The sequence below is a fragment of the Neopsephotus bourkii genome, unplaced genomic scaffold, assembly GCF_033783945.1.
Source record: "Neopsephotus bourkii isolate Nb327-2 ecotype Australia unplaced genomic scaffold, CSIRO-AGI_Nbou_v1 NB_318, whole genome shotgun sequence".
Lineage (NCBI taxonomy): Eukaryota > Metazoa > Chordata > Aves > Psittaciformes > Psittacidae > Neopsephotus > Neopsephotus bourkii.
In genome coordinates this window covers 5,732,273-5,746,230 of record NW_026900826.1, presented here as the reverse complement: position 1 = coordinate 5,746,230, position 13,958 = coordinate 5,732,273, and the positions used below count along the sequence as shown (strand labels likewise).

The 13,958-nt window shown below is 37.6% G+C and overlaps 2 protein-coding genes across 10 annotated transcripts in view; both read right to left on the bottom strand.

The window, feature by feature from the left end:
- LIPC (lipase C, hepatic type) overlaps positions 1 to 13,958 on the bottom strand; it is a 241,920-nt gene that overhangs the window by 47,435 nt on the left and 180,527 nt on the right. The gene's annotated exons all lie outside the window — the stretch shown is intronic.
- The window catches only part of RNF111 (ring finger protein 111), a 55,105-nt gene that overhangs the window by 26,914 nt on the left and 14,233 nt on the right, over positions 1 to 13,958 (bottom strand). For all 9 annotated transcript variants that reach the window (XR_009724597.1, XM_061347509.1, XM_061347513.1 and 6 more), the window contains one exon: positions 7,126 to 8,018. Coding sequence is in view for 8 of the 9 variants with exons in the window: in XM_061347509.1 (XP_061203493.1) it covers positions 7,126 to 8,018 (893 nt within the window). In the remaining variant the exon portion in view is untranslated. Of the gene's footprint in view, positions 1 to 7,125; positions 8,019 to 13,958 lie in introns of those variants that run through there.

Below are 13,958 nucleotides of genomic sequence, written 5' to 3'. Positions count from 1 at the left end.
TCAATTCTGCTGGAAATGCGGGAGTAAAATAAACAGAGGCAGAAGATGGGAGGGAGTAGATATGCAAGCTTACATTCTACCACATATTGGAAGCAACTACAGTGAATTTTATTAGATTTAACACAACAAAATCCAGTCACCTAATAGAAAAAAACCCAAGCTTTCAAACTAGCAAAGCAGTCATGGTTTGTTATCACTGATAGGTTTAATTTTTTTTGTAGATATTAAAGTCTCAAGGCTAAACAGTGGCAACAGGAGAAAATATTACACACCAACTAATACGTGTTAATTTATTTTTACAACAAAATGAAAACCACAAATCTATTGGTGTTTATAAACGTCTTTACATCTACACTTTCAATGAGATTCACAACCATATATTAGAGGAAGTTAAAATAAAACTATCGATGTAAAAAAACAACCACCAAAACCCCACAAAAATCAATTTAGAAATGAGTTTTGACAGGAAACAAGTTTCACTTCAGGAAGAATAACTACAGTTCCAGCCCAATACTCAGATGCATGGAAACACTTCTCTACAGATGTAATACTGACAGGGACAAATCTGAGCTACCTAGAATACTTAAACTGAGCTATGCATTATTCAGCATAGTAACAGCACAGGGCCAAAAGAACCAAGTAAGTAAATTAGCTAGATTTCTTGAAGAAATCTTTAAAATTTCAAATGGAAGTTTGCTATTTCTAAGCTAAGCACTCCAAGCATTTGCTCTCATTCAAGTGAATACTTAGATCCTGTATGGACTGAATGTTCTCAGCTGCTCTACCCCAAAGCAAGGCAAGGCAGGTTATTTCTTCTTCTCTTTCCCCCTCCATCAACATTTTTGTGTTTTGAAAGAAACAAGTTGTACTCCTTATTTTCCAATGGCCTTTATCTGTTTCTGGTCATACCTATCCCAGAGAGACTGGTGCCTGAAGAAAGAGCAAGCAATACTTTCAGATACAGGCACTCATCAAATTCTCATTATTGGAAGTTCTATGTGACAAAATTAATTCTCAGAACTTGAAAATTTGGGGAAAAATTGAAAATATTAGTGTCTAACACATACAGCCACATGCTGAAATTTAAAACAGAGAGGCCAAAATGTAATATTTAAACTAGCTAAACACTACATGTAAGATAGTGAAGGTGTTTTAAAATACACAATTTCACATGAGACAGACTGACCAAGCCACAAGTGAAAACAGAAGAGATTTAAAATAAGCAGTCACATTCCAGTGACAGAAATGGCTTATTTAGAGTTACAAGTTTTTACCAGATCAAGCAAGGGCCTGCTGAGGTCTACAGCCTCTCTGCCAGCTGCAGGAAGCAGAAGTATGCAGTCAGAGTAGAAAGTCCAGGCTACAATCTTTAACTGAAAGCTCTCACACCACCCAGCATCCACAATAGTGTTACAGATGTCAGAGAGTACTTCCTTGTCTATTCATTGCTCATGGACAGCTGTCAGCAAGTGTGTCTAACGCTTTAACTTGCTGGTACTTTGTACCTCATAGTAATTCAGCTTGAAATGGATAACATTTTATGAATAAATATCCTACTAGTTTTAACAAGTACTAATTTCTTCAAATTTCCAACTTCTTGAATTAGGTATAAGCAGTATGCCCTGCTTCCAAACCCTGGTAATACAGTTAGCATAGCTAACACCATTCTGAAGCATGCAGCCATTCTCTGTGACCGAGCAGGTCACGTATTCATTCTGTTTCCCCTCATTCTCAGGCTCTGAAGGTCCTGTGAAACAAGCAGACAACCCAAACATATTTCTTCTTCCCCTCCCTAACTGCCTCAGGATTCCTGGGCTCCAGGACGATTACTCCCCTCCATGCTGTCCTTGAAGGTCCCAGGCACCGGGCCAATCAGGTGTTGTTGATCACCCTGTCACAGAGCAGGAAAGCTTAACAGCACACAGAGCACTGCTTATAAAATCATCAGTTATAAATCTTAAGTGGGAACATGGACCAGAACTGCTGCTGGACAGTGAGAACTGTGACCCCCAGTGGCCAGGGACACCTCCACCACTGGCTGCTTCCTCCAAGGACCAACTCACTCACTCTTCTATATGATTTTTGAGTCTAATTATGATTGTTACATCGATACAGCAAAACACATATTAAAATTTTACTTGATCTGCAGATGGTCCAGGTTATTAGAAATTTTAAGTTCTGTTATAAACTTTGTATTAAGCTACTTATAAATTGTACTGTGTTGATTCTGGTTGCAGAAATGTTGTTCCATTCTAATAATAAATTCTGTGCTATTCTAATCATAATATCCTGCTAAGAAAATAAATCTTTAGTTGTGACTTTGATTTAGAGCCATCACCATTCTGATAAGGATCCCTACAAAAAACCTGCTGGACCCCTTAGCGTTGGGTCACACTTGTTAGAAGATTACAGTTTTTCTGTACCTGAGACTTATTTGGAATGCACTTTCCAATAGCAGCAGTCCATAATGTGAGAAAATTTCAAAACCATACAAATTACTTGTGAGTCTGCACCCTGGTGGAAAAGACAGTCAACAGAACTGTCTCACTGTGAGCCATGCTAATACAGGCTAAACCCAACCTCTACTCACTGTTCTTAACCAAGCACATAAATCTTAGTTCTATCAGCAATGCTACAGCAAGCCAATTCTAGAAGTAGCATCCTTACACCACAGAAAGCTGCATCAGCTACAGGGAAGCGCTGAAGTGAATTCCTCACTAACTTCTATTACAGTAGCTATTTAAAGCTCCAATTCACAGTAGCTAGATATAGCAACAGTGGTTAATGTCGACTGCTCACAAAGCCAGGTGCTTCTTTCCTCTACAGTTCTTCCTCAAGCCCTCTCTATGAAAAGGCATGATAAAAAGGATCTGTATTCACTTCCTTGTCCACTAATGCTGTTGTGACAAAAGCTCTGAATTATGAGCTGCATCTGTCACTGTGAGAAAAGGAGCGCATATGCTGTAGTTTTAGGAAGGATTAAATTACTGAGAAATAATAAACTCTACTAACAGGCAAGCCATTTCTACTTGATACGTGTTTATCTTGAAACTGTTAAAATAATCTCAACGTGAAGTGGTGGTATATGTTTAATATTTTCACCAGCCTCTGGCTTTTAAAATACTGGATGTCTACATTCAACATTTCTGGGAGACAGGCAACATATACATTAGAGGAATCAAGAGAACGATACTGAATAAACTCAGTCTTATCATTCTAAGCAGCACTGAAAAAAAACTGGAGCAGCTTCCCAACAGCTCTATACTCTAAAAGCAGAGGAAAGGCCTGTCTAGCACTGGCTGCTAAAAAACATCAAAGGAACATGTCAGACCCTGAAGGGATTTAAAGTGCTATTAGGTGAACAATTTATGACAATGCAAAATTCTACCCAGTTTTTTTTTTTACATCAACACTTTAACATTTCCTGGGCTTCAGCTTCACTGACAAATCAGAGGATGTGAAGCTAAAACCTTGTTCCAATTTTAACTTTGGCTATATTTCACTCCACTGACTCGTTGTTTCCAAATGGCACCCCCAGTCCTTTAAATCCAAGCTGAAAACCAAGTACCTGTTCAACCATTCAGAAAATATACACTACAACATTACAGAGATCTAGTCACATGAAAAGTTTAAGTTTTGCCACATTTGACAAGGAAAGTCAGAGGATTCTCTCTATAGGCACATATACAGGTCCTCCAAGTGCTAGAGAAAAGTTTCTGAGCTACCCAAAATCAAAATCTGCATTTCACAGCAAAACTACTGCTGTCTGCAGTCATTTTAACTGTACAACCAGTAGTCCAATTAAAAGCAACTAATAAACATTCACACTAGCATACCCCTGAAAGCACCTTCAACTGTAACTGAATTGTTAAACTACACGATTGTTCTTACACTGTCCTCATGCCCTCAACTCTCCTTCTTCTCCTCAATGAGGTTCATCTGGTTATCCCAGATTTAATGACAACAACTGCCTGTTATGGCAAACAGCTGGTAAAACAATCTAATTCCCAGGTGTCTGGGTTTTGTACTTGCTCAACACTCCCACACCCAAAGCAGAGTTAGACCTTTCCTGATAGAAAAGAAGAAAAAACCCCTATATAGGTTGTTTGGGGTTTTTTTGGTAAAGGTTTTCTAAAAGGATTTGTTGGGGAAAAGAAAAAATGCAACACCAAACCCACAACAAAACAAACAAACAAACAAACAAACAAAAAACACAAAAAAACCCCACCACGAAAATAAAAGCAAACCACAAAAAAAAACCCCAAACCCTATACCAAACCACAACCCCCCCATGAAACAAAAAAAATCACCAAACAAAAATGCCCATCCACGTATCTAATTTTCCAAAAATTGCCAAGTTAATAACTACAAGAACTAACCTACTAAACACTTACTCAGTTAGAAAGATCTGTTACTGTCATTTCTTGCAGTAATCAGAAACATCCAGCACAGAATACACTAATTCTTTAAATGCCCTGTAGGTTCAGGTAATCCTCAACATGCAAAGAAATATTTTGTGACACATCCTTAATATAAGCTGCTGTTAAATAGGTACAAGACTAATCACATCTCTTTGATGCCTGCTTATTAAAAAAAAAATAATCAGTTATTACCATATCTTCTTGCATTTTCTTTTCTGATTATTTTCCTCCTTTCTTTAGTCTGTCCTCTAGTACCTTTACATACACGCTGCTGGCCTTATTTACTTAGCAGAAGCTCTTTGTTCTTCAGTATATTCTGGGGCTTCAGCAGATGCATATGTAACCTTCACATGCCAATCTACAGCAAAAAATTCTTCCCTAACATTACCAGGCTAGTGTAGCATTACTAGCAATACAACCCTTTCCTGCTATAGAAGCACCACCCTGCTTGCTCACTATACAGATAAGTTGCATAGCTATTTTTCCAGCTGGCCCCATTTCTGTCCCAATTAACTCAGTAACTAGAAATGCCTTATATAACAGCAGAAGGCTACAGAAAGCGTTAATCACACTTTCATTTTTACTAAAAATAGAACACTCTTATACAGGAAGTCTGCTCAACTTCCCATTTTATCTGCAATGTAAATAAAATGCTCAAAACCTTCCCATCAATAATATTTCTACTGGAAAAAGAAATAATATAGCATTCTCATACTCTAAGCCAAAATTACTTCTCAGCTCACTGCAAGTGTTAGTCCTGAAGTACAGACAGCATAATACACATTCTTTAAGACATACCTTATTGCAGTTACAACTGATGTCAGTGTTTTAATCTAAAATAACTGCTGTAGCACTAATAATTTAAGTCATTGGACAATGCACTTTTTCCCACAACTGCATGAAACAAAGTGCAAGTTCCACTCTTCCTGCTATCAAAATAGCACTGAATTAGCAGAAGTTCCCTGAACAGCTTGAATATTTACTGATTATTACACAAATTTTTTACAGAGATCTCTCTCCAAAAAGAATCTTTTGAAATGTCTATGGAAAAAGGCCTCACTAACAGAAATATGCCAAGGGAAATAAAAGCACAGAAATTGTATCAACTGAATTTGTGTTAGAACAAGTAGTAGTTTTTAATAGGTCAAATAAACTAAAGAATTTGACAATTCTCTCTTTAAATACATTTATCGCGGTTAGAAATAGATGGTCACCTAAGAAGCCATAACCTACATTTTCTCATCTATATGTACCAGTGCCATCATCGCATGGTGCTCTGTGTGGAGACCTGTTAATGGTTCTGCATCATCTCACAGTTACGTGAAACTCCATCCTCTCCAAAAATGAGAATAAACTATTAACTTGGGAACATAAATGTAGTTTCCCACATTGTCTTTTAATATGAATGCGTGCATACCCCCACACCTTAATTATTTACAAGTCATACCTTCAATATGCTTGAATATGAGTTCCAAGTGTAACTTTTTAGGCTTAAAAAAAAAAATACATTTCTCTCCTCACAAATATGCACAAAGATCATTAAGGCTGCACAATAACTCTTCCGTTTCAGAATTTTTTATGCAGCCTGTGTGTGTGTTTGGTTTGTTTACTTTAACAACAGCAATAACAACCATCCCTAAACAAAAAAAGAGCCCTGTCCTTGTATGTTTTCTTAGTTGAACAATCAGCACAGTCTGAGATACAGTTTCTAAAAGACATTTGTCATTAGGCAAAAACTATGGTTGTGCAGGTTAACACTATGCTGTGTTCTATGTATCTGCTCTCTAAAAAGCTGAAATTATAAACAGAAGCCACAACACTGTCAATACTGTGGGTCCCAGTCTTGGGACCACCTTTTACTTGGCAAATTTTAAGATTATAAAGGTCCAAGCAAATTGGTAGATGGGGAAAAAGACCCCAACAAACCCAAACCAACAGCCAAACACCCCCCCCCCCAACAACATCCAATCAAAAAACCCAAACACCCCCACCCCACCTAATAAAACCCCAAAACCCACTCCAAACATTCAAGTATGCCCTCATATATTGTGTCAAGACATACTAAACAAACATCTGTGTAAGTCAACTGCAGGATTATTGCATCGAGTTTATCGAGGTAAAACATTTGGTATATATTCAATACTTTTCACAACTTCAGAGCTTAGAATTTTCTACAACAATACTAAAGCTACTACCTTCAACTGAATCCTATTTCAGGCTCTTACCACAATGACCAATTCCTCCCACCTCCCCGCAATTTGTCAAGTGCAGTTAATTAGGTTTTAGCAGGTATTTCTACATTCTGAAACCAGAGAATTGTTATCCCCACAGTCAGTTAACAAAGCTATTGCAGCTAAGATTTTTAATACAACTCAACAGCTAAAAAAAAAAAAAAGAAAAAAAAAAAAGAAAAAAGGAACAACTGCACAGCACACACCTAATCAGGTTCAGCAACCTTCCAGTACAGGGTTGAGAAATCATTAACTTTACCTATTAAAGATTCTAGCTTTGGTGTAATTTTACTGGAAGTTCTAAATATTCTTTTCCCATCAAGAATTTATGTTCAGATTACTTGCAGTAAGTCTATTTGTAGTAGAACTTCTGTAAACACACAAGCACAACTGGTCTAAAGCACTTACAAACAAAGCATATTGTACATGAGGAATGCTCATTAATCGAAAATACCTCAGGAATTGAGCTTTACCTGAAGGAACAGCTGTATTGTTCTGGTGGTTTTCACCAGGCGACACAAATAAGTCTTCCTCCCCTTCAGTAGATGAACTGGAAGAAGAATCACTAGTAATGTCATTTTCACTGGAACTGCTAGAGCTGGGCAGTAAAGCGTACTTTCTTCGAGCTAACACTTCCCGCTTTTTCCTCTGCATTAAAATTCGTTCTTTTTGGTTCTGTGTCCTCTGCGACGAACTTGTTTTCACAAATCTCTTCCTATATGGAAGTCTTCTTAAGGAATTGCTGTGGAAACATGGCCTTTTCATTAATAGCTCAGGTACAGAGTCTGCCTCAGTCCGAGGCCACTTTTGTGACCTTGCACTGTGAGTTCTCGTACTATTCAACACTGCCTGAGGGTGTCTCACAGGAGCACCTTTTTCTTCATCAGATGTTACTGTGTCAGAGTCTCCAAAATGTAGGCTAGATGAAGGTGAAGAGATACAGTCACTAAAAGAAGAATCATTGTCCTCACTTTGTGTTTCTAGATGTTGTCTTAATCCTATGATTTCCTGGTTTTCCTTCTCAGGACAATTTTGAGTATATGAAGGACCAGCCTGCTGGCTCTTGCGTTTTTTTCGCACCACAACACTTTTGTCTTGGTCTGTACGGTTGCCATTCATGTCCTTTTGCTTTTGAGAATTGCCACATAAGTGAGAGAACTCATTTCCTACTTTACTGGCAATCATCTCAACTTCTGCAGGGAAGCTTTTGGCTGCCCCAGTAGGCTCAGGGTTCAAGAGGATCCCCTTCAGACTCTCCTGTCTCTTTGGTGCATCAGAAGGAACTTCACTCTTCATATCCGCTTTTAGAGTATAAAGTATGTTACATTCAGGAGTCCATTTAGACATCGAAAGTTTAAAGAAAGGCCTAGAAATAAAAACAGATATGCATCAAGAAAACAAGCATCAGATTTTGATAGAAAAACTGAACTAAAAGTCATTCACTGCTAAGACCAGCCCATTGCTGGGAAAAGCAAAACAGCAGTAACTGAAGTATGAATATTTCATAATACTAAGAATACTGCTTGACGATGTAATTTTGAAGTAAAACAGAACTCTCATAACTTGCATTGAAGGTAAGTTCTTATAGCCAGTGAAAACATCATAATTTTCCCAGAAAAAATGTATCCTGCCTGCAAAACATATGGATGATGTCTATTTTACAGGCTGCCACTTACAGAAGTTACATAACTTTCATCTAAACAACCATGAACTAAACTGCATGCTTAAATAAGGCCCACATTTCCCTCTATTGCTGCATATATATTGACAGTAAACACCTGGAACACAACACATGGTACAGTATGGTGACAACTGAGCTATAAAAATCAGTTACTTAGAATTCATGGTTCTTTTCTGACACAAAAAGGAACAGAACAGGAGAGATTTTGAACCCTGTTATTTTTGAGGTAAAGTAATAGAAATCTATTACCTAGATTTTCTTTAAAAAAACATCACACAAGAGTAGTGGCATGTACAGAGCTATTTTCAGTCCATGTAATCTTAACTCTATCCTACAACAGAAACTGAGCATATCACGTGTTCCCTTAATAGTTGGTACCAGGCAAGCTCCCCTCCCTGTCAAAATACTAGGCTGTCAACATACAACAATGCAGCATTAGCCTCAAAGATTGTTTCAAAGAAAAACTTTTGTAATGGCAGACTATCGAGACACACAGGCAACAGTAAGCTCTGTAAGATATTCACCTTCAATCTGCTTCATCTGGCATCTCTGCCTTCTGTTTAAAGTCCCCAAAGGAAGCAACAAAAGAATTTGGTTCCCACAGTGATAAACCACTGATGTAACTAATATCACTTTTTTTGTGCCTCAGATGAATAAGGTTATAGCACACTTTTGACACCTGTACTACTTAAGCAGTCACGTGTTCCCTCTTTCCTTCCTCCCTCCCTCATGACTTGTTTGAAGGAACACCTCCTATGCTGTTCTAAAAGAGATGTTTATGCACTGAACCAGAATGTAGAACTGACCCATCTGAAAGGTCAGTTTCCCAACGAGATCAGACACCAATCCAATTCATCATGCAAGCATTCAAACAGCTACACCTGGTTTACAGCAGGTTGTGCAGAACTACCAGAAGGCTGCTCAAGAAAAATATACCTAAGTACACCTAATGTGGAAATGAGGATCCTTATGCAACACAGCTGGAATATGCATGCAGCCACAAAAAAGTCTAAGGTAGTAACAGCAAGATCTATGGCAGGTTAAGTAGCATTGCCTACTCAGGTTCATAATCTGCCTGTACATCTAAACTCTTCAAAATGCTAACATACTATTCTATCTGGTGCTAATATTTCAAGTTCTTTATTTTATCATAGAATTAATCAATACAAGATTGAGAATACTCAACAGAGTCAAATCAGCATTTCTTACATTGTTTCACAAACTGGTGTTTCTAGGAGCAGCTGTGAGCTAGTGGTGCCTAACAGACCTTGAAGAATGACTTACCTCACTTTGTAACAGGTATAAACTGATGCATTCTCTCACACAGCGTCCTCTCTTCTCAGCCATAATCAACTAATCCAGTTTTTCAAGCGATGCAATCAGGAACTAAAATTTAGCAAAAGGCATATATGCTGCAATACTAACATCTAAAGAAGCATAAATTCACTGGATCTTTCTGGAGGTACAAGAATCTTGTGGATCCTAGAACCTCTGCTGAAAAGATCCCTCTGGATGTTGTCACTAGAAATCCTACAAAACATTTGTAACAATTACTGTTAAATGTGAAGCCTATACCCTGTGGTAACTAAGAAAGTAGTGCTGGTTCCTACTGGAATTACAGCAGATGTTTTACATCAGTAAGTCAAAAGCTAACCACATGCATGTTGGACTAAACCTCCTTTTGTCAAATTAGTCCAACAACAGAACAGGTTCTTTCACTTCAAAGTAGGAAATATTTCTTCTTTTCAAGTGTTAAACAGAAGATTGGCATTCTGGACAATATATATATTTCATTGCAGTCGGTTTTAGTGGAACGTACTATATAAGAATACCCACTTCTCTAGGACTGCATAAAAGCAGTTGCAAAATTGGAAAAAAACTTGGATTAAACTCAAGAGTGTAAGACATCTACATGGTAAACGAAGAATCCTCCTCTAAAGCTGTGAAATTCTATCTATCCTTCTCTGTTCCTGACAGCTCCGGAGGAAAATACCACCTCTCCTGTGCTCCTCTCTGGGCATGTACATAGCCTCAGATACACACACCATCTTTCTCTGGTAAAATTAAATTTGAGACTTCCATTTTATACAATTTCTAACAAGCACTGCTTGTTCTTTGTGTGTCATAAGCACACGGGGAACAAGAAGTACATGGCCTTTTCCTCATCCTCACAAGGTCACCTTAAGGCAGTATTTTTGTTCTGCTATTTACACACCAGTGTTCTACAGAAATGCAACACTCAATGTAGTCAATCTATTCCACAGTCCAAAAGCAAGCCAGCCCCTCCGGCAGTAACACCATATTTCATCTCAAATTTTAGAAAATCTTTCGGCTTGGTTGCGGGCTGGGGACAGTTTCCTATCTTTTTAACATGATAAATTAAGGGGCCTATTTTATTTAATTCTGAAGTTTTTTAAAGTAAGAAAAATCTGACCATTTTCTCATGAAGTGAGCACAATCAGGGGCTCATTGACAAAGGACTCGGTTCTATCCACTGGAGTGCTCACACACACACACACTCTTTTATTGTTAAACTCAGGTGCGGAAATGTCCTTCAGTATGTAAATCCTGCATGCTGAATGGGATTTATCTTTATATAAATGCTGTTTACTTCAGCACAGAGGCAGCTGCACTAAAATACAGTTATTTAAGTTACAGCAAAAAAAAAAAAAGGCAAAAAAGTTTAACGTTTTGAGAAACATCAGACTACTGTAAGATGACAAAACACCTGAACTACCACAGTGAAAACTAGTGCACTTGAAACACTATTTACTAGCTTAGTTTTATTCCAACAAGCAGCCTAGATATAATAGCCAGTTATCTCTGATTCAAACGTTTTGTGTATCTGCATTTTTTCAACCATGCCAAAGTCTGCAGTAACTGAACTGAGTAATCAGGAACTCTTCAGTTTTGTTAACCAATACAGAGCCTGAAGAACTGCTAACTCACCAGAGAGCTGCTGGCTTCCAATTACAAATCACACAACTTACACGCGAGTACATTTTTTGAAGTGAAGGGTACCAATCAACAATGGCAAATAATTCATTTCTTCACTATTTGGAAATGATACGACAAAGCTCTGAACAAAAGATCTGACCAAAACAGGCAGGACCTGGAAGGTGAGCTTACACTTAACTAGATTCCAACCCATTGTAAGTATTTTCAGTGGTTAGGCATAAGACATACCCACACTACATACAAGTCCAATGCTTTTATACAGAAGACAAACTTTAAGAGGGACTACAAAAATATTGTGCAAATAACTAAGATTCATTAGAATTAAATCATCTGCTGTTAAACATTTAGAAGTTCCTATGTAGTGTCCCTAATAAAAAGTAGCGCTCAAATTTTCCAAAAAGCAGCAAGATGCAGAAAGCTCCATAAGCATTAGTATTCCTCCTTTGTACTCAAAACATTTTGCCTATTAACCCACAGAATAAGGACTTCAAAAGGAAAAATTGGGTAGTATCTTCTTTTAAGCCAATAAGTCTCAATGAAGACCTGGTAAGACAGCTATCTGAAAACTATAGACAGATATTCTAACTGCCCCTCTAAAGTGTGTAACTGTTCAGAATCATGAAGTATGCATGACTTTTATTCATTCATGTCACAAATTAAATACCTTTTATATTAATCATGCCAAGACATACAGCAGTGCAATAAAATTTCTGCAAACAGTGGAAGCCTTTGAAATTCCTACGTAAAAACTATCTCAAAGTTTGAGATCTTTACAGTAGACAAGTTTATGATCACATACAAAAGTACATGAGTTACAAGAATGAGCAAAGTATTTTGTCATTAAGAATGAAATCCATTATTAGCAATCAAAAAGTAAGATAGCATTGAAACTCTGTAAGTGAAATGGTTCACTACACCATGAACCATTTGCTGTAAACTTGGTTGATGAATACATGTAATCTAGTATATATATTACCTCAAAAATGTATTTTCAGTTACATTTTAAAATATGGTCAACTACCTTCACCACCAAGAAACAACCTCCTTTTTAGGCGTCAGAAAGCACCATGATCAATTCTCTCAAGACTGGCTACAGTACGTACACAGTGATTTGACACATGACCAGCCAAACACTTTGCAGAAGACGCCTCTCAAAAACATGCTTCTTACATAACCCCAAATTACTGGTCTTTGTCTTGTTGGTGCAAAACACACACCTAAACACAGCTATCCAAGCAGTTTATTCAGCAAATAACCAGACTTCTAGCCAGCTTGATAAAAAGCAGTGAACAAAAAGGCTTCATTTACAAAGCAGTCTATTTCTTCATTTTCCCCATCTTTGTTTTCCTGCTTCTCTCTCATTACGAACACAGTAACCTCCCTTTGTTTGATGCACCCTCCACCACTCAGACCATAAACTTACTTATAGGCATTTCTGGTATCTGGTAGGGCTGAGCCTAGAAGCCAGCATAGACAAAACTGCTTCCCAACATAACAGCTCTCAAGACTACCAAGAGCTTCTGGAACGCACTATCGTTATAACCTCAGAGAGAACACTGCAGTTCTACTTGCATAAGAATTCTGTGTATAGACCACTTACATACCCAACCCAACTGCCCACATACAAAACGCTATCAGGCAAGAGAGTATTTAAGACTGTCTCGGAAGCTTCTATCAGATGCATCTGTACTTCCTTTATTCAGTCTTAAGTTTTACTTTCTTTGCATATGTTCACTGAACTCATGATTAACTTTTAAAATTAATTCCCTTCCCTAATATGTGGCCTTTATCAGATTTTTCTTTTAATGTTATTTTTACTCTAACAAACTAATACTGTTATCTTCATGAGAAAATCTCACTATTGGGTTGTGCAAAGAAATTTTATGTTGTGTATTCTATTCCTACCACAGTACCTTTTCTTTTAAGCTGGCAAACACAGCTATCAAGAGCTCGAAGAATGGACCAATGAATGGAAGTACTGCACAAGCTGTATTTTGGAACACTCATTTCCTTACTCTCATTAAAAAGACACATTTTTTTTCTTTCAGCAAGGCTGTTTCATCAGGTAAGACACCAAGAAACAGGATAATGGAAAAAAGCTTATATATTAGTACAAGACCTTCAGTAAAAGTGCGATAACCTAAGTACTACTACTTCCCTTTCTCAAGGGCAGAGTGCCAAACAAGACTAATTCATGCATGACCCTGATGCAATGGAGGTTGACAGAGAACTTAGAGCCATTTGAGAAGCTGCACCCCCGACACAATCCCATGAAGATCAAATCTCAGCCCTATCATGCTCTTTTTCCATTAAAAATAAAGAACTGGCAGAACAGTTCACAAAAAGAAACCCCCTTGTTAGTCTAAATGGGCAGTCATGCCCTACTCATTTAATTTCTATCAAGCAGAGGCAACCGGTACAATGCAGAGTAAGTAGCAAGTACACAGATATCCAAATTCAATTCCACTTACCAGCAAAACAAGTGCAGACTTTGAAACCCTACTGCATTGTTCTTCATTTTTTGTTGTTCTTTGTTTTTACCACATTATGAGACAAACAGTGCTTTTTTTTAAAGCCTGTTTAGCTACTAAATTTTAGCATACTATATATGTGTATTTTAATCTTCACCAGAAATTAAGCAGTTGACAGTTAAAGATCTATAAATTT